Source organism: Nannobrachium achirus, assembly GCF_963921795.1.
Source record: "Nannobrachium achirus genome assembly, chromosome: 13".
In the NCBI taxonomy this organism is placed as follows: domain Eukaryota; kingdom Metazoa; phylum Chordata; class Actinopteri; order Myctophiformes; family Myctophidae; genus Nannobrachium; species Nannobrachium achirus.
In genome coordinates, this window is record NC_137833.1 from 51736910 (window position 1) to 51761635 (window position 24726).

At 42.0% G+C, this 24726-nt stretch overlaps 1 protein-coding gene across 1 annotated transcript; it reads left to right on the forward strand.

The window, feature by feature from the left end:
• Positions 1 to 2746: 2746 nt before the first annotated feature.
• On the forward strand, positions 2747 to 24410 carry rgra (retinal G protein coupled receptor a). Its single transcript, XM_080739870.1, has 7 exons — positions 2747 to 3029; positions 3381 to 3537; positions 4181 to 4302; positions 10323 to 10476; positions 15736 to 15853; positions 18596 to 18709; positions 20913 to 24410. Exons 1-7 carry the CDS (start codon positions 2945 to 2947, stop codon positions 21057 to 21059), a joined length of 897 nt encoding a protein of 298 aa, XP_080595996.1. The 5' UTR covers positions 2747 to 2944; the 3' UTR covers positions 21060 to 24410.
• The last annotated feature ends 316 nt before the right edge of the window (positions 24411 to 24726 follow it).

The following is a 24726-nucleotide window of genomic DNA, read 5'->3' on the forward strand; positions in this document are numbered from 1 at the left end:
TGTGTGTGTGTGTGTGTGTGTGTGTGCGTGCGTGCGTGTGTGTGTGCGTGTGTGTGTGTGTGAGAGAGAGAGAGAGAATATTGCAGTTGATGCTCAGACTAGACTCAAGAGCACCCTCTCTGGTCACTGAGTGGTAATTCAGGCTACATACACACATACATACATACATACATACATACATACACGGATACACGGATACACACACGGCCATGAAATAATCTCTCAGTTGAACACATTTTAAATGTGTGAAACTTTTCCACCCATTTTATATGAGTAAATTTATATATGGGATATATGTAGTCCCAAGTCAAATCTACATTCAATGCAATGCATGTTGTTCAATTAGTCCAACTCATTTTCATTAACTTAAGCCAAGTTAATTATATGAACTTAATTAATTTACGTTTGTCCAACTCAAACAAATGTTAACGTAAATGTGTTGGTTCAACTCATTTTTATGGAATTAAGCTAAGATAAATAAAATACTTTTACATTTACATAAGAAGAGTTCGGTTTCAGGTTTTCTTCTGGATGATTTGTTTCAAGTTTTACAATATCAACATACAGATGCATAATGGATATATGCAATAGCAGTGATTATTGAATAATCAGAACATTTAAGAGAAAACCAACGCAATAACCTCAAAGTTACCATGAGTTCTTCTCTTTTAGCCTAGCATGGGGAGGGAGCTCAAGCTTAAACTAGCAGCCTAGCAGTTAGGGTTAGGGTTTAGGCTCAAATACTGACAAATCAAATTCTGACATATGACAGTCATCTTGCCAAGGCAGACACATTGATATGATACATTTAGCATTTTTAGCTCCCGAAAGCTTAAACATTTCCCTGAAAACCTAGAAAAATGCTGTTCCCAGCATGCTTTGCATAACATGTGACCAACTTATTTGACCAATCAAGGGAAAGGGCTGGAGTCACTTCTCAGATCTGTAAAATGTACTTAATAAAATTGAGTTGGATTCAAACAATATTCTCAGAATGATTTCAGCCTTAAAAACTACTCAATAAAATTGGTGAGAGGCGTGGTTTATGGGACTCTGGGAGTTTTCATTGGAACTCATTTTCAATGTGTTTTTAAATTCCATTACTAAGATTTGAGTTACATGAATGTAATATAAATGCATAATGTTAAATGAATAGATTTTGTATAAGCACTATTAATTACATTTGAGTTGGAACAATTTAATAAAAATGCATATATTGTAAATGTATATATTTAAGGTAAGCACGATTAATATTTGTTCAGTTACATCAATTCAATACATTTGCATATATTATAATTAAATACATTTAAATAAAGCCAACATAATGTAAATGTATCACATCTGGCACTATTAATAATATTTGAGTTATATCAATTAAATGTATATGCTTATGCCTTGAAGTGAAGTAATTAAATAAAGCAAACATAATTTATATGTGTCACATTTATAGGGGGGTTGAATCAGTTTTTTGGGTGTGCTATGGAGCGGTCTACCACCGCTCAAAAAGAAATTACATAAATATATAGCGTACTGTATAAAACTAGACCAGGTCAACCTGGTTGTGCCAGACCCCGGTTCTGCCAACCCCTTGTCTGTCATCATCATTTATGACATCATGCCTTTTGTAGGCATGTCATCATCATGTCATCATCATATATACCCTTTATATAGAAAACCCGGACCGACAGACATTTGCTTATGTAGGCCTACCCATTTCATGGGTCTGGCAAAAACTAAAAACAATTAAGAAGTAGTGAAAATAGGCGATCTACAAGCAGCGACACGTGTCTGGTCTCGACCTGAAAGGTTTGGGAACCACTGATCTAAACCATAGAATTCTGTTCTAGATCTAATCTGGCAACAATAGCCTAGTCTTTTGGGGGGTCCCTGGCACAAAATCTTTTCAAATGCAAAATGTGTTAGCTTACTACAGCATCATTTGCGCTAGAAGAGGGGCATGTGAGAAATCAGGGGCAGAGGTTGCGAGTTGCGACGGTGCCGGAGATAAGAGTATAGGGCCAAAAGTGTGGTGTGACGTGACGTGGCGTGACGGACAGACGGACTGAAGGACTGACTGAAGGACTGACGGACAGCCGGTGGAGGTTTTCATAGAAACTGCAACCTGACCGTCGCAATACTTATAAACACTTTATCCATTTATATAATGGCTATTCTTTAATACAAATTTTGTCTTTTGGGGGTCCCTGGCACACAACATTTTCAGGTGGGGGTCCTCGGCCAAATATAGCCTATGGGCTTCATGCAACATAGAACACTGACTGATGGAGTCAAAGACTGTGACTGATTGGACACCTGTTGTTGTCATGGGAAGAAGAAGGCGCCACATCCGAGCAAATGACCAAATGTTACGTAGCCTATTGTGGGTCACATCAATCAAACGCGTGTGACATCACGAGCAGCATGGTGGCACCCTTTGTGTGTCGCGCTGCAGCAGCGCAGCCAGGGACACAAAGGGTTGTTTGTTGTGTAACTTAATTGAGTCTCTTTTTAGTGTTGCTCAAATAGGCTACGCATTATATATAGAGGACCGGTTTGTGTGGCGCGTTCATTAAGACATTCTTGCAGGGATTGGGGCGAGAGAGAGAGAGAGAGAGAGAGAGAGAGAGAGAGAGAGAGAGAGAGAGAGAGAGAGAGAGATCGACAAAGGGGGAAAGAGGGGGGGAGAGAGAGAGAGAGAGAGAGAGAGAGAGAGAGAGAGAGAGAGAGAGAGCGCTAGAGAGAGCGCTAGAGAGAGATGTAGAGGCTTTACATAATGACATCCATGCTTTTCACGTGAAATGCCCCTTTAAAAGCGCTGATCTTTCTTAGGTCACACCGAGGCACATTCATCATCAGCAGCGAGTGGATATAGGAGCTGGTCTGCGGTGGTTCCTAGACCCTAGTACACTTTAACGGAGTCTATAGATCGCCTTCATCCACCAGGATGGTTCAGATTTCCTCGTACCCTTTACCGGAGGGCTTCACGGAGTTCGATGTGTTCTCGCTGGGATCGTGTCTGCTCGTGGAGGGTGAGTGAGTGCTGGATGGAATGGAATCCGTCATCCACTGTTGTTAACCTTTGACTATACTGCACTGGACCTGTAATCTGTCTGTCTGCAGACTGACTCTGCACAGCTGTGTAGTGTGTGACAGTTGGGAGGATAAGGCATCCGCACTATTTCTGCACACAGCGTGCAGAAATACAATCACTTTCGATAATAATGTCAACAAAAATGAATGAACGGGACATGCACGTTGCGCAAGCATCGCTGCATGCGCGCACCGAGTCTATATCATGCCCATATTTTCCTACCTACTGTGTAAAATTAATTTTCATTTTACACAGGTAATCATCTTGGGTTTTCATTTGTCTATCTAAGGTCTTCTTGGGTTCCTCCTAAACGCGGTCACGGTCGTTGCTTTCTTCAAGATCAGAGAGCTGAGAACGCCCAGCAATTTCCTCGTGTTCAGCCTGGCCCTGGCTGATATGGGCATCTCTGGGAACGCGACCATCGCCGCTTTCTCCAGCTTTCTGAGGTGATGTAACCTATATTGTAGCGGTGTGATAAACACATGATGCATGCTTGCTGGTATGCTGTGTAGACAAAACAAGGTATCCAAAATTAAATAGACATGGAAATCATCAATCATTTCTCTTTGAGTTGACAGTTGTAAGGTGATGAATTGAATAGGACCACAGGACTACTGTTATTGTGTTATTACGTGCTGTTTACATTTCTGAGCTTGACTATTAAAGTATTCAATCAATCAAAGGCAATGCAATCAAACATGTTTACATTTTACTGTCAATAATGCAGTGGTTCTGCCAACAGTTTATTTTCAAGGACTCCTCATAATTCTGAGGGTGTACAAATCTGCTCTATTACTAAAGACCACTTTTCAAACCTTTTTTTAAACATTTTGCACAAAATAGAAAGTTATAGGTGCCACTCTCCTTGTATCCTCCACATCGTCAACATAACACATGTGCAAAATGTAAGATGATGTTGTATGTTGGTTTTCATGAATTCAAGGAGTTACAGTTCAACAGGGTGTTGGCCGCAGTGAGAGACAGATCCTGCTCCCATGCCTATCTCTAAAACGGATCATTGCGTGTTCTGATTAATCATGCAAAGATGAATACATTAACTGATTGAAGGTGAATCCTTTCTAACTGCAGGTACTGGCCGTACGGCTCAGATGGATGCCAAATGCACGGATTTCAGGGTTTCCTCACAGCTCTTGCTAGCCTCCACTTCATCGCCGCCGTCGCATGGGACAGATACCACCAGTACTGCACTAGTAAGTGTCCAGATACCACCAGAACTGCACTAATAAGTGTCCAGATACCATACTGTACTGGTAAGTGTCCAAATACTACCAGTACTGCACTAGTTAGTGTCCAGACACCATCAGTACTGCAGTAGTAAGTGGGCACCTATACCATTGACTAGATAGATACCATCACTACTGTACTTTATTTAGATAATTCAGCTCAGGATTAACCATTAACTATTCATTCAGGAATAACCATTTATTGCAATGATATTGCATATAGTTTGGCGGTATGGCTCTGGTGTGATATTACAGATGACCTGAGACAGAATCTGATCACAAACCCCCCCAGAGCAACGCATAATATACAGTTATTACATGCACATACCATTGAACCTTCAGTTGCATGATTTAAGATATTACTTAAAATAATCAATCCCTGGAAACACAGTACAATCCACAAATCAACACATGTAACTACATTCCATAGGGAGGAGGCCGGGGAGGTGGAGGGAATTCTTACCACTGACAGCTGTACAACCAGTAGAGACAGCTAAACATAAGAATGACTGTAGAATATAGGACTGCTTAAACAAACCGATTGAGATGTACTGTGAGTAAGCGGGCGTATATGAGGTAGCTTGTAGGGAATGTGAATGAACGTGAAGTGACAGACTGTATTTGTGGGAGTATGAATGAATTAACTTGTTAGCGAAATATAACGCTTTGCTGGATTAGTAAGTGACTAGATAGATACCATCACTACTGTACTATTAAGTGACTAGATAGGTGGTAGTGGGTCAGGTGTAGCACATGGATTAAAGCAAAAATACATTCTGAAAATTGACTGAAAAGGTTTGTATGGCCACTTGGAAGGTCCTATTATGTGATTTGTGAAGCAATGTGACAGGACTGTGTGTGTGTGTGTGTGTGTGTGTGTGTGTGTGTGTGTGTGTGTGTGTGTGTGTGTGTGTGTGTGTGTGTGTGTGTGTGTGGGCTTGCAAAGCTATCTTTGTGGGGACCTCATGTCCCCACAAAGATAGTAAAATCCAGGGAAAAAAACGTGTGGGGACAAATTAATACGTCCCCACAAGGTCTTTAGGGGTTAGGTTAAGGGTTAGGGTTAGGGTTAGGGTTTAGGGTTAGGGTTAAAATGAATGGAATGTCCCCACAAAGATAGTAGACTACTGTATGTGTAATGTCCCCACAAAGTAGCAATTGCAAACCTGTGTGTGTGTGTGTGTGTGTGTGTGTGTGTGTGTGTGTGTGTGTGTGTGTGTGTGTGTGTGTGTGTGTGTTAGAGAATGCACCTGTATGTGTGAATGTAAAGCAAAATAGTAAAATGCTTTGTGTAAAAAAGCTTGATATAATTGCACCATTTAGCATTGAAGTGACCAGACAGCTAGCTCGCACTGACCAGTCAGGAATGTAAATGGCCTGCATTTCTATAGCGCCCTTATCCACAGAGCTTTGCATTGACCCATTCACTCACCCCACGCAGGGGAAACCAACCATGTAGGCGTGCAGCAGATAATCAAATTATTTTTTTATTAAACTAGAAGCAGTGCTCTTCCGAGCACAGGTCTCCGCCAGGTCAGGTAGGTTATTGTGGCCTCCTGGTGGCGCTATAAGAGGCCAAAGTGAAAAGGGTGCCATGTCTTCCTCGGCCTTTCACGGCAATCGGACACCGCATTCATGATTTGAGGCATTTTGTTTGAAAAAATTGTTTTGCAAATGTCGACCTACTGGTGGCGCTATAACAGGCCAATGTGAAAAGGGTGGCATTTGTTCCTCGACCTAGTGGAAATGTGCATGCAAAATCTTACAGTAAGCTGCGTTCATGATTTGAGACATTTTGTTCAAAACGGACCAATCCTGCAAACTTAGGAAGCCAATCTTAGCCAATCAGGATGGAATATGAAAAAGCAAAGATATCCATCTTGATCACATGATTATCAAGACATGTGTACCGAGTTGTGTCAAATTTGGCTAACATCTGAAGAAGTAATACAAAGAAATGTGTTTTACATAAGTCGGCCTCCTGGTGATGCTATGAAAGGCAGATTTGAAAAATGCAGTGTAAAGGTTTTTCCTTGGCCTCTAGGGAGTGTGCATACAACGTTTTCACTGATCGGTAGAGTTCTAGGTAAAAAACACAAATCAGCCTGTATTAGCGCCACCATGAGGCTGATTTGAAAATTTTCAAGTGGCATTTCTTCCTCTGCCTAGTGGAAATCTGCATGGAAATCTTCACTGAAATCGCACTCTGTGTTCATGATTTGAGGTATTTTGTTCAAAATGGAGCAGTCCTGCAAACTTTGGAAGACAATCTTAGCCAATCAGGATGGAATCTGAAAAATCTGAAAGAGCCGTTTCGTTTAATGACTATCAGAGATACAGTTGCAACTCTACCATCATGCAAGGCAGAAAGCACGCTGGACACTATTGCTCAAGGGAACATTCTATTTCCCAGAACGCAGAGACGCCCGGGGACAGGCGCGCGGGAACTAATAAATCTTAGGGTGGGCTGGGCTGAGCTTGGAGACATGCACGTGCGGCGCGGCCACGCGAATTTTTTGTGTGGGTTTGGGTGATTTTTATTGCAGTTTTGGGGGACTTTTATTACGGTTTCGGTCGGTGATTTCCCCCCACGCAATGGTATAGCAAGGAGCCACAGACAGACAGGCAACACACACACACACACACACACTACAATGCCCTGTTCTGTTTCACCAACAGTGTGTTTCAAAAATATAAAACCCCCAGCCATGCAGAACAATAAACTACAGCGCAAAGCCCACATCAGAAAAGGGTTAGGGTCTGCACGGCGGCAGACAGTTTTGCAAATATAGGGAGAGATAGAGAGAGAGAGAGAGAGAGAGAGAGAGAGAGAGAGAGAGAGAGAGAGAGCACACATTATAAAGTCAATCTTCTTACCTTGTTAAAACCTCACTTTATCCTTGATAGCGAATGAACTGTCCATGATGTCATGCAATAATCCCTTGGTAAGTGTAAGTGATGTGTTGCAAATTAATGAAGCAAAACACACAGTCCACCATAAAGTAAACATGCCTGCACCGCGCGTTGTGATTGAAACCTGCTTCCAGGTAGATCTGCCGTTTCCCTAGCAACCTAAGCACAACGGTGGGGGCCAGGGTTGGGCAAGGAGGTAGGGAGCGCTTGGTTGTATCTTCTTGGACCGCGCGGAGGTGCCGAAAGTCGGGGGGACGAAGATTTACTATTCTATAACTCGGTAACGGCGCTGAGTCTGCTCATGCGACTGGAGGGGGCTCAGGGGGGGCTGACCAGGCACCAGGGGGGCTGTAGCCCCCGTAGCCCCCCCCCCCCCTTCCCGCGCTACTGCCCGGGGATATGCATGTACCCAACAATGGCAGTGGTTGAAACATCATCAAACACACATAGTCTATCAGGCACGTGCACACATAGACACCAAAGGGGGCTTGAGCCCCTGCCCTTTTATCTGTCTGTAAAAACTGCCCTTTCCAGAACATAAATGCAATTTTTACTATGGTGAAAGAAATGCAAATGCCCTCTTTCCACGCCATACCTGAAGGCAGCATTCAATAGAATTGCCTCCTCAAAACTCTCCTGAACTTGAATGCAGCATCTTATGTTGAAAGAATTGCCCTCTCTGTGTAGAAATCCATGCCATTGTGCCACATCTCCAGTATTGACTTGGTTATGCTTAGTTCAGTGTGGTATCACACACCGAAAATAGCCGACCTCCAAGCTCACAACGCGTCGCAGCGCGACACGTTGTGAGCTTGGAGGTCTGCTATTTGCTTCCACCAAAAGGCCCTTTTGGAAATTCCAGCCCCTGCCTCTCTAACAGTCTCTACACGTCCCTGTAGTCTACATAGACACAACATAGTCAAACCACTGTCTGGAATGCTCTAACCCGAGGCCATTAGCCACGCTGACGCCATTCTATCATTTAGATGACTCTTAAATATGTCCCACAAAGCATTCCTGTAACCTTTTCTTTCATTCATCGTCTTCTGCTCATGGTTCGATTTGTATTCATCTCTCGTCTATTACCTTTGTGAAATTCTTGTTTTTATGTATTCTGTCCTATGTTTGAGCTATAAGTTATTATCATTACTCCTACCATATGCAAGCAAACAGGCACACACACGCTCGCGTGTGTGCGCGCACACACACACACACACACACACACACACACACACACACACACACACACACACACACACACACACACACACACACACACACACACACACACGATAATGTATCTATTATCTAATTAACCCACGTAACCTCTGATCGGTCTACAAACAGTAGCTCCATTCAACATGCTTTCAAACACTGATCTACAGTAAATTCCCAGGTCAAATCACTTGAACCCTACATACTTTTTCAACCAGGGTCACAACGGGCAACACTTTGTGAGCTTGTAAATCAGCTATTTTTCTTTTTCTTTTATTCTTTTGAAATAATTATCCCATTCAGGCCGGGAACACATTTTAGTGTATTACAGTACATGTGGGGGCGGCATAGCTCAGGGGTAGAGAAACCGGTATTAGAGCACAAAGGGATCCCGAAGGGTTCCCAGTTCGAATCCGGGCTCCCCCTGAGTTAATGTCGAAGGGTCGTTGAGCAAAACTCTGAAACCCTAATGGCTCCCGGTGAGCAGGTTGGTGCCTTGCATGGTTTCCTCCGCCACCGGTGTATGCATGTGTGCGTCAATGGGTGAATGTAATGCACATGAATGGGTGAATGTAATGCACAATCTATGTAAAGCGCCTTGGGATAAAAGCGCTATATAAATGCACCATTTACCATGTAGTAACATGTTTGTTTTTGTAGGCAAATTTTTTAATAATATTGTTTTTTTCTGAAAACTTAGGTCAGGCCTTTTTGTTTTGTGGGAAATACATGTAAAACAAACAAACAAAAGAATATATGTATATATTATTTACCATAAAAATGGGTTTGTAACCCAAAAATGGGTCCTGAGTTGACCCATTGTTTGGGAAACACTGGCCTAGTATGACATGCTCAGAAGAGGGACGCTGTGGTTAATGATTATGAGCAGAGAAACAAACAGTGGCTGGAACCTGCCAGGAGGACTGATAGAAACTATTTACACTCTGACAACACAGAGAGAAGCCTTGGAGCGTGTTATGCTGCCCAGGGTGAAATATGTAGGCCATTTCTCCTGTTTATAGTGGGGTTTGTTATTGTAAATGTGGTAGGAAAGGAAAAGGGAAGTGGTGTAATTGCAGCGACCACAACAGCTCACAATTCACATTCGCTGTCGGGTCGAAACCTTATAGGCCTATGTTCCAAAGGCGTTTCTTGTCAGGAAATGGGTTTTCTTTTAACCTGTGTTCCAATGGATCCAATGTAGTTAGTTAGTCACAAGCCCGTAATACTTTTAATGTGTTCAATATTTATAAAAACCCGCAGACACACTTGTCTGTGTCTCAACCATTCTCCCTTTCACTTTGTTTAACCAAAGAAATCTCACTTACACCACTTTTAAGCTTGTACTCCCTACAGTATACTAGTAAGACGCCTAAAGGGCGAGGTCGCGCCACAGGGATGTGGACATCAGGGCTGTGGACATCAGGGATCTCCATATATGGGCATAAAAGGGATTTGTTCCCCTGGCATCACAGGGATCTCCATAATCTCCATATATGGGCATAAAAGGGATTTGTTCCCCCTGGCATCACAGGGATCTCTCTAACAGGGCATCATTAATATTGATGACATCAGGGAACTCCATACAGTATATGGGTATAAAAGGGATTCTGTTAGTTTCAGTGAAGCCAGAACGTGATGTCAGAGCGGCAAACCCATTCTGTTAGAGTGGTTCCCCTGACATCACAGTGACATCAGAGCATGATGTCAGAGCGCCAAACCCATAGACTGTAAAAATGTGTACACGTCTAACAGACGGACGCGGACAAGCTGTGACGTTTCTCATAGTAAAGTGTGACCTTTGGTCGCAATTATGGACTCTATGAGGTATTAAAGCAGAAAATGTGTGTGTTTCTCAGGGACAAAGTTGCAGTGGAGCAGCGCCATCACTCTGACTGTCTTCATCTGGCTGTTCACGGCCTTCTGGGCCGCTATGCCCGTCATCGGCTGGGGAGAGTACGACTACGAACCGCTCAGGACCTGCTGTACCCTGGACATCAGCAAGGGAGACAGGTAACAACACCTACAGCAGTGGTTCTCACACCTAGTCATGTCAAGGTTGCCTGGCTGCAAGCGTCAGACTCTTCACACACTACGTTTCACTTCGTTTTGGGAAAGAGTCTGATCCTTCGGGGGGAGACATTCCACTTCTGGGGGGCGGGCTAAAGCCTATTGACGACACACACACACACACACACACACACACACACACACACACACACACACACACACACACACACACACACACACACACACACACACACGCGCACACGCACACACACACGCTTAGAGCCCCCGACGGCGACGTGGCCTGACATTGCAAAAATATGTTATTTCTTATAACATATTATATGATTGCATGTTTACTAAGGGTGTCGAAAAAAATCGATATGAATCGATTATCGGTTTCAACACTAGCGATACGGCCGCATCGATGCGCGTTTACCCGGATCGGTCCAAATCGCGGCCGTATCGGTCGATGTATCGGTCCTAAAGTAATTAATCGGATTAATCGGATTTTAGCATTAAATAATTAACCTGCTGTGAAATTCTGAACTTACTTACTCATCGTTTACTGTTACAAATCATTACTTCAAAAGTGAGCGCTCTGCTAGCACAGTCAGTGCTGCAGTGAGTGCAACGGAAAGAAAAAAAAGAAAAAGCTGCCTGCTGCTCTGTCCTCCAAATAGAGCTGTGTTTCTACGTACTGCAGTCACTGTCCTGCGGAAAGCCGCAGATCTACAAGCCCACAGGGTGTTGCATGTGGATGGGTTGTAAACTTATAGATCTGCTACTTCCGATGCAGCGTGTATGACGCTCGCATGTGCGACACACAGCGACTTGTAAACAAACCAACAACGTGTTAGTTGAGTTCCATCACTATGGATTCATTATTCCAGTGGAGAAACGCAAGTTTGGATTTTATAAGAATGCGACAGTAATGGATTGGATTATAACACTTTTCCCAGTAGAACCCGGTTCTACTAGAACCATCAGAAGTCCCCGCGCTTGTCGACAGCAAAGGTAATAATCACAGCATCAGCTTTTATGGCAAAGGGCTACTATAGAGTATTGGTTTTCAAAGTGGGGTCCGGGGACCCCCAAGGGTCCTTGAGGGAGTTCTAGGGGGTCCTCGGCGAAATGATAGGAACCAAATGGACCCTTGGGTATGTGTAACTCAGGGGAGTGTACAAATGGAACCAAATGGACCCTAATGAACCCTTGGGTAAACTTAAGACAGCCTGATCCATGTCAAACTGGAGGTCCTTGACATTGACTTTTTTTTAGAACTACTGCAGTAGAGCCATAAGATAACAAGTAGACATGATGTGTGCCAGACTTCAAATGTTGCACTTATAGCCTACTTTATACTGCTGTTGTTACTGTTGTAAAGTGGATCTCTTTGAAATGATCTTATTGACTGAATAACAGCAGGCTCTTTTACTAGTTTTATTTGGTGATCTGATCTGTGGCATTGCTGAGGATTGATCTGATCTGTGGCATTGGTGAGGATGTATTTTAGTTTTTCAGTGTTATTATAGCAGCTTTGCAAAGTACAATTATTGCACTGTACTGAATGAAGCCTGAAGGGCCAGGCCTTTTGTGTGTTTGTTTTATATTTCTCCACCTGACCAACTGTAACTGCTAAAGTGAAGTTCTTAGAAATGGGTGTGTGAGACAGATTTTCAAACCATGTCAGTAGGCTTTGTAGTTTACATTAATTATTTTTTGTATCTACACGTCTGTGTCTATTTTATGATTTGTCATCCATCTTTCTTTACAATTTTCTGTTATTCCATGGTCTTTTATGAGATATCCATTATTTGAAGGTCAGCAATGCTACTTTATAGATTATAGCTTCTTAATTGAATGGAAAATTAATGTTTCATTAAAAATATGTATCAGATCACACCGTATCGCATCGAATCGTATCGAATCGTATCCAATCGAATCGCATAAAATCCACAAAATCGAAATCATATCGAAATTGCACCGTATCGAATCGTATCGAATCGTTCTGTATGTAAGCCGTATCGTTTCCGAATCGAATCGTTAGCCCATGTATCGGATACGTATCGAATCGCCTTGTAGGGGATGGATACACACCCCTAATGTTTACGTTACTGCAAAATGGTATTAAAACGTAATGAAACGGCACTATTGTATAGTTTATTAAAATAATTCGAGTTGAGCAGGCGTCCGGCTGACTCCGCCATGACAGTTTTCACGGACCAATCAGAGTCCACTAGCGACTCACGTGGGCAGAAGAGCATCAATCAGAGTCCACTAGGGACTCTCACGTGGGCAGAAGAGCTCTGAAGGGAGGGGGCTGGGACCGGACCAGCCTTGGGAATCCACCAGACGCCAAACCACGTGCCCCAAGCATACAACCCTGATTGGCCCATTCAAGCCGCCCGCTCCTCGGGCGAGAAGAAATAAAATATTTAATCTCCGGGGTCAGTCCACACTACACACCACCCACCAACAGGGGGTGGTAATGTGCGGACTGATTTATCAGGCTAATGTCAAGGACCTCCAAATCGATAGATATTAGCCCCCATTTGAAAAGATAACCCCATAAGAGAAGATTCTTTATAGCAGTGATCCTCCACCATTTTCATTTCAAGGACGGACACTTTGAAATGCTTTAGGCCACGGACCTCCATTTCTATTCCTGGGACCCCAATCTACCCCGTAAAATCATCTATGCCATCTATTCATTTAACTCTGCGAGCGTACAAATGGAACCAGATGGACCCGTAGGGGTCCATCTGGTTCCATTTGTACATGGTAATAATTTGATAATAGTTGGAATGTATTTCGACACTTAAAATATATTTTTAGTATAATTTTAAACTTGGATTACAACGTTATTTTCAGTCAGTTCTAACCAAAATGACTATTAGCTCAACGTTTTCCTTGCAACATAATCGATAAAATATGCTATAAATAATAATAATGTGCTGGGACTGAAAATTATGAATATAATGTAGGGGTGCCTTGGATGAAAGATACATTTGTAGGGGTGCCTTAATTGAGCCCAAAATGTTTGGGAACCCCTGCCATAGGGAACCACTGCTGATCATCAAATTATTGGCTCATTGGATGAAAGGGATAACTTTAAGGGTCCCTTTGGTTCCTGACTATTTGCTGGGGACCCCCTGGATCCCCTCATGGATCCCTGGGGATCCCGGGACCCCACATTGAGAACCACTGATCTGCAGTATAAAAGGAAGAAAACGGATCGTGCAGAACTGGGCTCCAGTTGAAACATAGTCTTTTTTCCCTCTTCTTTTTATCTGTTGTCTTCCTTTTGTAATTCATTGTGGTTTTTTGCTCAACACCTGCCTATGTTGGGTTTGGAAGTGTGTGTCCCTCCTGCTCGTCAATATCTACAGTATATACACACACAATACAGTTAACAACACACCATTCATACAACACATAGGATAAACAGTATACACTGTACACAATGCAGAGCTTAGGGCACTCTGTCAAATCAGACAAGTGACCTAGATTTATAGGTTTACTAACCCCCCACCGGCCGCCAACACGCACGCACGCACGCACATACGCACACACGCACACACGCACGCACGCACGCACACACACACACTCACTCACTCACTCACTCACAACAATGTGTTATGTTCGATGGCTCCCTTTCAAATATTGAGACACTTCAGTGTGGAATTCCATCAGAGTAGATTCCACTCCTGAGACACAATCGCTGACTCAATAACATGCTTTCAATCTCTTTAAAAGTATTACGCATGACTTATTCTCAATTTATTCATTAAGTTAGTACTTTGAAAATAAAGAATTCTTTTAATAATGCATTTGTTGTTAACCCTTGCTTTATAGTTTTTAATTAATTTCGTTGTCTTGTTATTGCATAAATTGTTTTATAATCCAGTTATAGTCTCCGTAAGGCCGAAGGCACTACAACAGCCCACTTCACGTTTGGCCTCTAACCCCTGAAGCATAGGTCATACAATCAACATCTTTTCCCCCTGGATTCCTTTGATCATGATGCAACTTATAGACCCTGTTTGTGCCAGATGACCTTTTCGAAATATAGGAAGCGAATCATCATTGAGTTGAAAAAAGAAAATGCACATTTTGCCTGTTTCCATTCACTGATAAAATGCGATTCTTAGAAGAATGAAATAAATAAGCTGTCGGACAGGCGCTATTTTTCCAGTCAAGTGAGACACATTATTGAACATTATTGAAGTCAGGGCTCTTCAGCCTATAGATTTCATAAAATAAGAGAAAGAGAGAGAGAAAGAGAGAGAGAGAGAAGAAGAGATCAAGACGCTCCACTCCACATACTATAGCTACTTCAACCCTGCAACAGCATTGCGCACGGTAACAGCTGATATATACTGTACAGGCTCATCACAGCACAGCACTGCAGATGCGATGTGAGCTTGGAGGTCTGCTGTTCTCGGCCGTTCTGTGCAGGTGACGCCGTCGCGGAACGTAGAATAATGACGAATGGTTTTACTTTTGAGCACAGCTTTGAACATAAGCGATTCAATGCATTTTAATTCAAAACATAATTCGCGTAGTGTTTCCATTCACTGATGCGCATTAAGTTTTTTCAATAAAGCCTCAAAATCCACCTCCTCCAAGCGCATAAATGTTTTTGCGAATAATTCAAGTTTATTTGAATTTTGAAGTGTTTCCATATAAAGATTTATGCTCAAAAGCCTTAATGCGCAAAAAACTGCTTTATGTAAACGCAACTAGTGTGTGTTTTCATCAAAACATACTTTGTGCTACTATTCCTACAGATTTTGTCCAAAACTCACAGAAATCGGTACATGCTCAGAAAAAACTAGTTACACCTGCGATAAACACAAATTGCTTTCTTGTAATATGGACCCTTATCCCTATGATCATGTGATCAAAATATACGAGTCAGAATTTTCAGATCCCATTCCAATTGGCTAAGATTCCTTTCCAAAGTTTGGGGGGGGGGGGGGGGGGGGGGGAATGTATTCTCTGCATTTTACCCATCTTATAAGTCTCTTAGGGGTTAATAGACTTGCTCAGAGACACATCGACACATAGCTGCCTGACCGGAAATCATGCCTGCGACAACCAGGGGCTGTGGCTCCCCAGGCATGCTCCCTAACCACTCAGACTTGCACACATTTTCATACCGGTATATAGTTAAAGCAGAAAAGAATGGTTAAAATAATGATACGTACTAATGTGTTCCAGGTGTTAATGGGAACCGTGGTGTGTTTGTGTCCTCAACAGGAACTACGTGTCCTACCTGATCCCCATGGCCGCGTGCAACAGTGCCATGCCCATGTTCGTCGTCCTGACCTCCTACCAGGCCATCGCTGAGAGGTTCAAGAAGACTGGAAACCCCCGGGTAAGAAGAACCACCACACAGTGTCCATTACAGCAGATTAGAACACACAATGGTATATGGTCACTGTCGGGCAGAAACCTTGTATCTCCAAGTTTCAAAATAGCATATCGTCGCTGTCGAGTGAAAACCTTGTATGTCCAAAACCGTTCGTTTTGCATTTACCATTTTAAAAATGATTTAAACTAGTGAAAACAGCCGATCTACAAGCACACAACGCCTCGCACCGCGAGGCGTTGTGTGCTTGTAGATCTGCTGTTTTCACTACTTTTGTGCGACGGCCTTGTATGATGAAGCAGGGCTTTACTTTGCAAAAGAACGTACAAATTTGAAACTTGGAGATACAAGGTTTCCACCCGACAATGACGATATGCTTTCGTAAATTAAAGCCCGCCCTACTTCATCATACAAGAGTGTGGCACAAAAGTAGTGAAAATAGCCGATCTACAAGCACACAACGCCTCTCATCTCGTTTTTAAAATAATATAAAAAAATGGACGGTTTTGGACATACAAGGTTTCCACCCGACAGCGATGATATGCTGTACTACATATCCCTGCTGTCGGGCTGAAACAATGTCCAAAATATTAACTTTCAGAAAAAAAGAAAAAAAAAACATGTTTTAGAACAACAGAATGCTACCTTATCAAAGTCGGTATGGTGACTTTATACAGGTACATTGTCAGATACTCGAATGTGTCCTTATATTATCATCGCTTTACCCAAATACAGCTCAAGGTTTTTTGACCATTAATGTGGAGACAAAAGAGTTATGTGGTTTGACCGACAGTTTTTGAGGATCCAATGGAGTTAAGAGGTTTAGTCACAAGTGCTTTTATTATACTTTTCATTGGTTTATATTTGTAAAACCCACACACAGACGTAAACGGTGTCCAACACAGACATAAAAAGGTAGACGCCTCTTCCGGCTCTCTGGTACCCGTCTCGGATTGATAGGCATTTTTGATTGACAGGCTTGGAATTCTTCTGTGTGCGTAACAGACACGGAAGGTCGGTAGGCAAATCAGAGGCGGGTTTGAATGGAAAAGTCCCGGAAAAGACGCGTTGTGATTGGCCAGTCGTTTTTTTGAGTGGCAGCCTGCCCTCGACACTTCCGCTTTTCTGCCTATCAAGTTGGACGGGTCGCTCCAATCAACTGCAGCGGTGGACGAGGTATCTAGCTTTTTATATCTGTGGTGTCCAATAGCACCAGGCACGTGCACACATAGACATCAAAGGGGACTTGAGCCCCTGCCCTTTTACCCGTCTGTAAAAAGTGCCCTCTTCAGACTATGAATAAGTACAGAAAATAGTCGACCTCCAAGCAAGCTTGGAAGTCTGCTATTTTCAATGTTTTCACCAAAAGGCCCTTTTAGATATTTCAGCCCCTGCCTCTCTAACATTCTCTGCACGTCCCTGAATAGCACTGATGATGCTCGACAGTGACAATATTCTACATGGTCAAAGTAACAAGGACATAAAGTATGTATTTCTTTGATACTCTTCAAAGAAAGGAGTGGAGCTGAGGTGTTCTCCACGTATTGCTTCGTTACATATCTTATCAAAGTAGAAAAACGTGAAGTATTGACAGTACGTGAGAACAACATGAGCCAGGAGTAGCATACATACGATACACACATACATCATGGCTAGAGGGAGGGTGTTTTGTGTTGGTTATGTATGAGGCTACTAGTGAAAAGGTCATTGTACACAATAGACACAATAGATGGATGTCCTCAGGGCCAAAGGCATACTGCTGCACTATACATTGCATAAGGCCCTTACTTACGGTCATCTGGGCTGGCCAGAGACACTTCTAGTCCAAGTACAAAGGCATATATGCTATTATTAGACATTCAGATATACAGCATGTTGTCTATAGTGTTGTTTACTCTTGTTGCACCAGCTTGAAATTGAAGTTAGGATAGCCACTTAAAACCTGCTATACTTGGCTGTCTTTGGTACCCAAATCTCTTGCTCTCCCAAATTTTGTTGAAAATGTTTGTCTTTAAAAATTATCGCGTTAAAGGACAACTTTAGTTTTTTACAACAAGGGTTCATATTTTAGATTGTAATTAGAGAAAAGAAAAGATGGGTGTTAAAATATTTTCATTTACTGCTTTATATTGTTTTAGCGTTTTTAGTATTTTGATTTCAGTGGGTGGGGGCATGCGTACAAGTGGCTAAATATGTCTTTTTAGACACAATAAGCCGGCAATCCTTTTGTTACTATTTACACCAGCCCCCATACGTCACATTTGCCCATGAAAGATGGCGGTGCATCTTGGGAATGGGCTTATTTTCTCTAAAAAGACATACTGTATTAGCCACTTGCACGTGCTGCAACGCGTTGTAAGCTTGGAGGTCTGCTATATTCAATATTTTCACTAAAAAAGGCCCCTTTAGATATTTCAGCCCCTGCCTCTCGAACATTCTCTGCTTTTCCTAGGAGTAGAATGTGAGTATTCTATGAGTTCATAACATTTTGCCCGCCCCCCACCAAACCATTATCCGAGGCTTGTGACCAGCCGTCCATATGCCAGTGAGCCCCGTGACACTGCATATTTCTCTCTCCTTTGCTCCGCTTGCAAAAACCTGCTCTTGCGCGCTGTTGGAATTTGTACATTGTGTCAGTGCAAGAGCTGAGATCCTACTTGCAGCTTGAGAACATTTTAAATGACTGTAAATACATCATTCTTATTTACTAATCTCTCTCCCCCCCATTTTCTCTCCCATCCCCTGTAGTTCAATGCTGGCTCTCCTTTCAAGGCCATGCTGTTCTGTTGGGGTCCCTACGGTGTGCTGGCCTTCTACGCAGCCATCTGGGACTCCAACCTGGTCTCCCCCAAAATAAGGATGGTGAGTTGATGCAGACACGTACCAAGTAGAACAGAACAAATGGAACCAAATGGACCCATTTTGGGTTCCATTTATACACCCTCACAGTTATGGAGTTTCTTGAAATTAAAACGTTTGAGAATGTCTGAAGTAGAAAATGCTCTCCTGTAGGTTGCACGCTGACACACAGGCCATGTTAAATGTTTAAAAACGTAGGAAAGAATGTGGATCTCGGGATCCACATACAGTGGGTCTCCACATTGGGTTTGGGTTTCATCACTATCGCAGCCCCCATTTACTTCGAAAATGTAAGTTAAAAACCTCTTAAGCCCCAGGGGGGTCCAGGGAAAAAATCCGCCTAAAATGTATGCCCAAATTGGAACAGTTGTGGACACAAAACTACCATGATTGTGGCTACTCTTGACTCACCAAATGTCAGCTAACCCCTGAAAATTCACAAATGCAGTTTAAAACATCAACTTTCTCTTACCAAATTGTCCTGCTGTGATCATTTACCTAGGAAAAGATGATTGAAAAAGACCTCCGCCTATGGAAATGTTGCCTTCTGAATGGTGAATGAGCCTCAAGACCTCATTGAAAACATATATAGTGAATGGAGAAATTGTTCACCAAGGTGTCATCAATTGATAGGCAAAATTGTATGAATATATTCCAAACTATGTAAACACTACAGATGTTTTAGTGACAGTAGTGCTGTAATATTAGTAATGTTAAAGTATAGGGTGAAAAATGATAAAAACGAGTAACAATAAGTAGTAATAATACTGTAATATGAGTAATGTATGGATGAAAAGTATGGCAGCTGATTACTATGCTGCAGGACCACTGCAACAATAATCAACAAAGAAATTGTAGTTTGATTTGGTCTCTATTGATTTATTGACATTTATTGACAGCTGTTCAGAGGTCAACACCTTTTGCCCCCGCCGGTGGGGGCAATGGGGTTCAAGAGGTTAACACAGTAACTGCCGTACCAGACTAAAATCGGGATTTCAAATCCAACTGTTGATTGCAAAACCTATATAACGTTTCCTATTGTAAACCGTTGCGTGCGGTATGCGGCACCCGGCACTGATGCAAAAACTCAAATTCCCATAATCCTTCAGGGGATGACTGGATCAGGAAATGAAAACCTCAATGAAAACCTCACACACACTCACACACTGATGGCAGAGGAAACCAATGCAAGGCTCCAACCTGCTCATGAGGAGCAGTTAGGGTTTCAGTGTCTTGCTCAAGGATACTTCGACACCAACCCTAAGGGTAGCCGGGAGAAATCGAACCGGGAATCTTCCGTTTACCAAGTGTCCGCTCTACAGTAGTCAGGGTTAATGTTATTTTAATTATATTCTCATTGTTGACAACCTTGTTGTGCACAAGGTAAATAGGAGGTAAAGACATCCACGCCCCTTTCGCTATCTCGCAATTCCAACCGGCAGATTCGTCGCACCATGGGTGCCAAACTGCAGCCGGAAGTTCGGTGGAAGACTGTGGAGCAGCCTCCCAGCAGCTCATGAAGTCCATGAACAAACACTATTTATGAAAAAGTGAGACCTTTATAACATACTCAGGTCAGGAAAATAAAAGAAGGCATGTCACACATTTTTTTCTGCTGTGTGGATTTTCGATGTGTGCACTGTGTCAATTTATAGCAGTATCTAAAGAACAAAAAGTATGTTTCTAAACGTGCCAAGTATCACGAGACTATCCACCATTTCCTGTCTGGGAACCAAATCTCGCGATACTTCGGAGACAGAAATGATTATTATTTACTGTTATTATTATTATTTCATTATGTACTGTGCACATCGAAAAGCAAGTGATTGTAACAATAGAACAATCCTGAACAGATTATTTGACAAAGGTCTCAGTTCATACCGGTAAATAGTTTTTGTTCCAGGTTTGTTCATGAGCTGATCAAGCCGGCTCCATTCACTGACGCGACCGCGGTTTTCCCAACGACCCTGAGCGCAACGGTGGGGGCGCGGGAGTGTGGGAAGCCTATTGCCCATCGGCGCCCACCGTTGCACTCAGGGTCATTGGGAAAACTGCGGTCGCTTCACTGACATGTATTTTATCGCACTTCCGGTGCGAGTTCTGGCACCCATGGTGAGCTTCATAGCCAGACATGGTGCATCCCCGTTGTCACGTGATATGATATCCCTACCTCCTATTTACCTTGGTTGTGCACCCGTCTCTGCAGATCGCTCCCATCCTGGCTAAGACGTCGCCCACCTTCAACGTGTTCCTGTACTCCCTGGGGAACGAGAACTACAGGGGAGGCATCTGGCAGCTGCTCACCGGGGAGAAGATTAACACGCCTCAAATTGAGAGTCCAAAGTCCAAATAAACTAAGCATGCCATCATAACACACACACACTCTGTCCTGTCCTGGTTTATCCAAGGTACCTACATGTTTGTGTGTGTGTGTGTGTGTGTGTGTGTGTGTGCGTGCGTGCGTGTGTGTGTGTGCGTGTGCGTGCGCGTGTGCGTGCGTGTACATGTGTTGTATCCTGTACAGTGGTAATCATTGTTTCTTAAGTCCCAGATAGTACAGTAGTGTACATTCAACAACCGAACAATATTATTGTCCATTATGACTCTATCAGCCACTGCAGAAGATTCAACAAAATTGTATATGTATAACCTTTCTTTTTCTTTTGTATTGTTTTTGTATTCATGACTACTGGTCAGACTTTCCTTTGAACATTTAAAAGACCATTCAGGTGTCAATTTGTATTATTCACTCACTCCTACAGCAGCGAAATGTCATGGGCAGTTGAATCCTTTCTCCAAGGACTATTCTTTTTACATTATCATGTTTAAAACACATGATAATGTAACTTTGACCCAAAACAGTTTTTTGTGTGGTGGTGGTGGACTATCTACATTTGCTCAAGCTACTGTAGATTTTTCATATATCGTACTGAAATGAATGGAATCTAAAGAACTACAAAATACTTTGGAAAATTGTCAGCTGTCATGTTAGTTATACCTGGAGTTGCAGTCAATGGGCTATTTTGAAAAATAAATCTCGGAATGGCGGGGTTTCGGAATGGCGGGGTTTCGGAATGGAGGCCTGTCCCCGGGCTAAACATGACAGACCACCGGTATGGTCCTTTTTACGTTTTCAAGAAGGCCCTTTAAGTTTTCAAAAAGAAAGTGGGACTGTGGTGCAGTGTCTATATCTTTAAGTGCACTTCTATGGTCACTGTGGAGATTTAGTGTTGTCTTTGTTATAACTGTTATTTATTACTTCCTGTTGACACCATTGTAGCGTTATTTATTGAGTGTAGAAAGTTATTTTGTCACCCAAGAGTCCAAATATTGACAAATATATACAGTTTCAAGGCTGAGACAGAATACCCATATGTACACAAGGCCGGGGAGATTATTTAAGAATATAGTCCTCGCCAACATGTTTTCTAAATGTCATTAGATTATACAGAATGTTGCGTTATTGAAACATTCTTAAATAGAGATACAGTATAATGAAGCATATAAAGTAAATAGAAATCAAATAATGGCTATTTCATAGAGGCAGCCATATGGTCACTGTTCATTGTGTAACAATACATACAGTATACTATACTGTATAACCAATGGTCCTAAGCTGAACTGTGAAAAATGTATAATCCTCAACTTAAGACAAGAGGGGCTTTCATGAAGCACACGGCTGTAAATCCAGGTCTGGTAGATTACTGCGTAATGGGAGGAGATGAATTGGACATGCTGCAAAAAATAAAAGAGAATATTCACTGTTTGAAAGACAGTTGGCTGTCTTTCTTTCTTTGATGTTCCCAATACCTTTGATGTTCCCAAACCTTTTAGTTCAAGACCCAAAAGAGAAATTAGACGTTTGCCCAAACTAGTGAAAGCAGCTGATCTACAAGCTCACAACGCATCGCTTCATGCCACGTTGTGAGCTTGTAGATGCGTTGTAGATGGGATATTTTCACTACTTCCTTCCTAAACATTTGTTTTCTAATTTATGGAATTTCTTAGATTTGTCTTTGATTTCTTCATAAAATTACTGAAAGAAATCATTGAATTTTGTCTTTAATTCATGAAATATTTAGATTTTATAATAATAATAATAATAATAATTAAAAACAAAATAAACTAAAACATTAAGGGACCCATAAAAATGTGTCCTTGAACCACAAATGTCCCGACCCCAGTGCTTGGGAACCAGTGCTATACTATAGGTAGAAGTAATTGCCTATAACTTTATGATCCACTGCAAGATTTGGTGATTTTGGTCTGATATTTAATTGGGTCAAAGTTTGCTTTCATCCAGCCCGTCTTATGACAGCACTGTACTTGCCTCTGAACAACACAAACCCTAGTGTCCCTATTCTGGGTATTTGATAATAGACGTTTGGCAAAAAAAGAAAAAAAAAAAAGATCTATAAGCTCACAATGTGTCACATTGTGAGCTTGTAGACCAGCTTTTTTTTTTTTTTTTTGCCAAAGAGATTTGGTGTAGAAGAGGGCTGACCCCAGGGCGACCCCGGTCAACACAGTATAGGCCTATACGTTTTAACTGTTAAATTCTATGTTTACACTGAATGTGCATTATATCAACATCATGTTACCTCACAGAAATACCTCATAACATAGAATAGTAGCCTAAAATACTTTTCATAAATACTTTCTTAAAGCCTCACTATGTATTTTTTTTGATGAATAAAATGTTAATTTGTCCAATCTGTATGGCAGAGTACGTTAATACAATACAACTTATACGACTTGGGTGGTTGTATTTTGTCTCCCTGCTCTTTGGAGACATTTAGATCGTGTCAAAGGTCATGTCTCACCTATAGACACAGACAGGATCTGACACGGATTGTGACCTGATGGTCAAGATTCAGTTTATCCCGTAAGCAAGCAAGCAGGCTCTATTAGCTGGATGGTAAACATTTTCAGCACTTGCGCAGGAAATCGGGTTCATATTCGGGGTAGAAGAGGAAAGTTACATGGTGCTACTTTAAGATATTGTCTGACCATAGGTCAAACTAACCGTATATTACATAGCCATGGTTATCATATAATCAACACTTACAACATATAGTAGGTTTTAAAAACCAGCCGAGAACAACGTCGCGGCTTTGCATTAACGTGCCCAAGCCAATGAAGAATGTGCTCAAACACAGTGGACTAGGCCTACAGCAATGTACTAACGAGACCACCGTCAATGCTGCTGAGCTGGAACTGAAAGGGGCAACTTTTTTTAGCGCTTATTTTACAAATCCTTCTTTCGACAATCAATGCTGTCGCATGGATGCGATTAGTGACATAATCAAGTGCCCCTTATAGCACAAATACAGGCTTATTGACACGAGTGTGCGCGCACATGCACAAAGTATAGACCTAGTACAGAAACCTCAGTAAACGTGAAAATATTTCCTTTGTGGTTTATGATTTCATCATATCTGCCGTATATTCACGTATATGTGTCTTGTGCAGTGAATTTCCCTTGATAAATCTAATACTCTTTCCAATTTTAATGTTCATGGCTGAAATTCTTGACAATTTGTAATGTTTTTTTTTGTGTGTGTTGAAATTGTTCCCTTTCAAATGACTTAACCATCAACAAAGAGCATTATGTACCGTATGTCGTACCGTATTTATGGAAATCATATCAAATGTATGGAGCCACAGATTCTTATCAATAAATAAATAAAATCATGAAAATGTGTTTATGTGGACAGTCTGGATACAATCTTTTGATTTAATGAGCTCTATGGATGATTAGGTATAAGTGGTCCGTTGGCCTGTTCAACACTGTACCTTTACGATTATTGACTAATAATAATTTTATAAAAGTATTCAAACACATACGGCATCTCAAAAACTACCGCCTGGATGACATTTGATGTTCACCTTCATGGAACCTGGAAGACACCTAAAGATACCTCAAAATCTAACAGGCATATTTGCTATGAAACTTGCTGAGCACCTTCATGTTAAGTGTAGGATGAAGGCTATAGTGCCACACTCAAGCCTAAAATGTC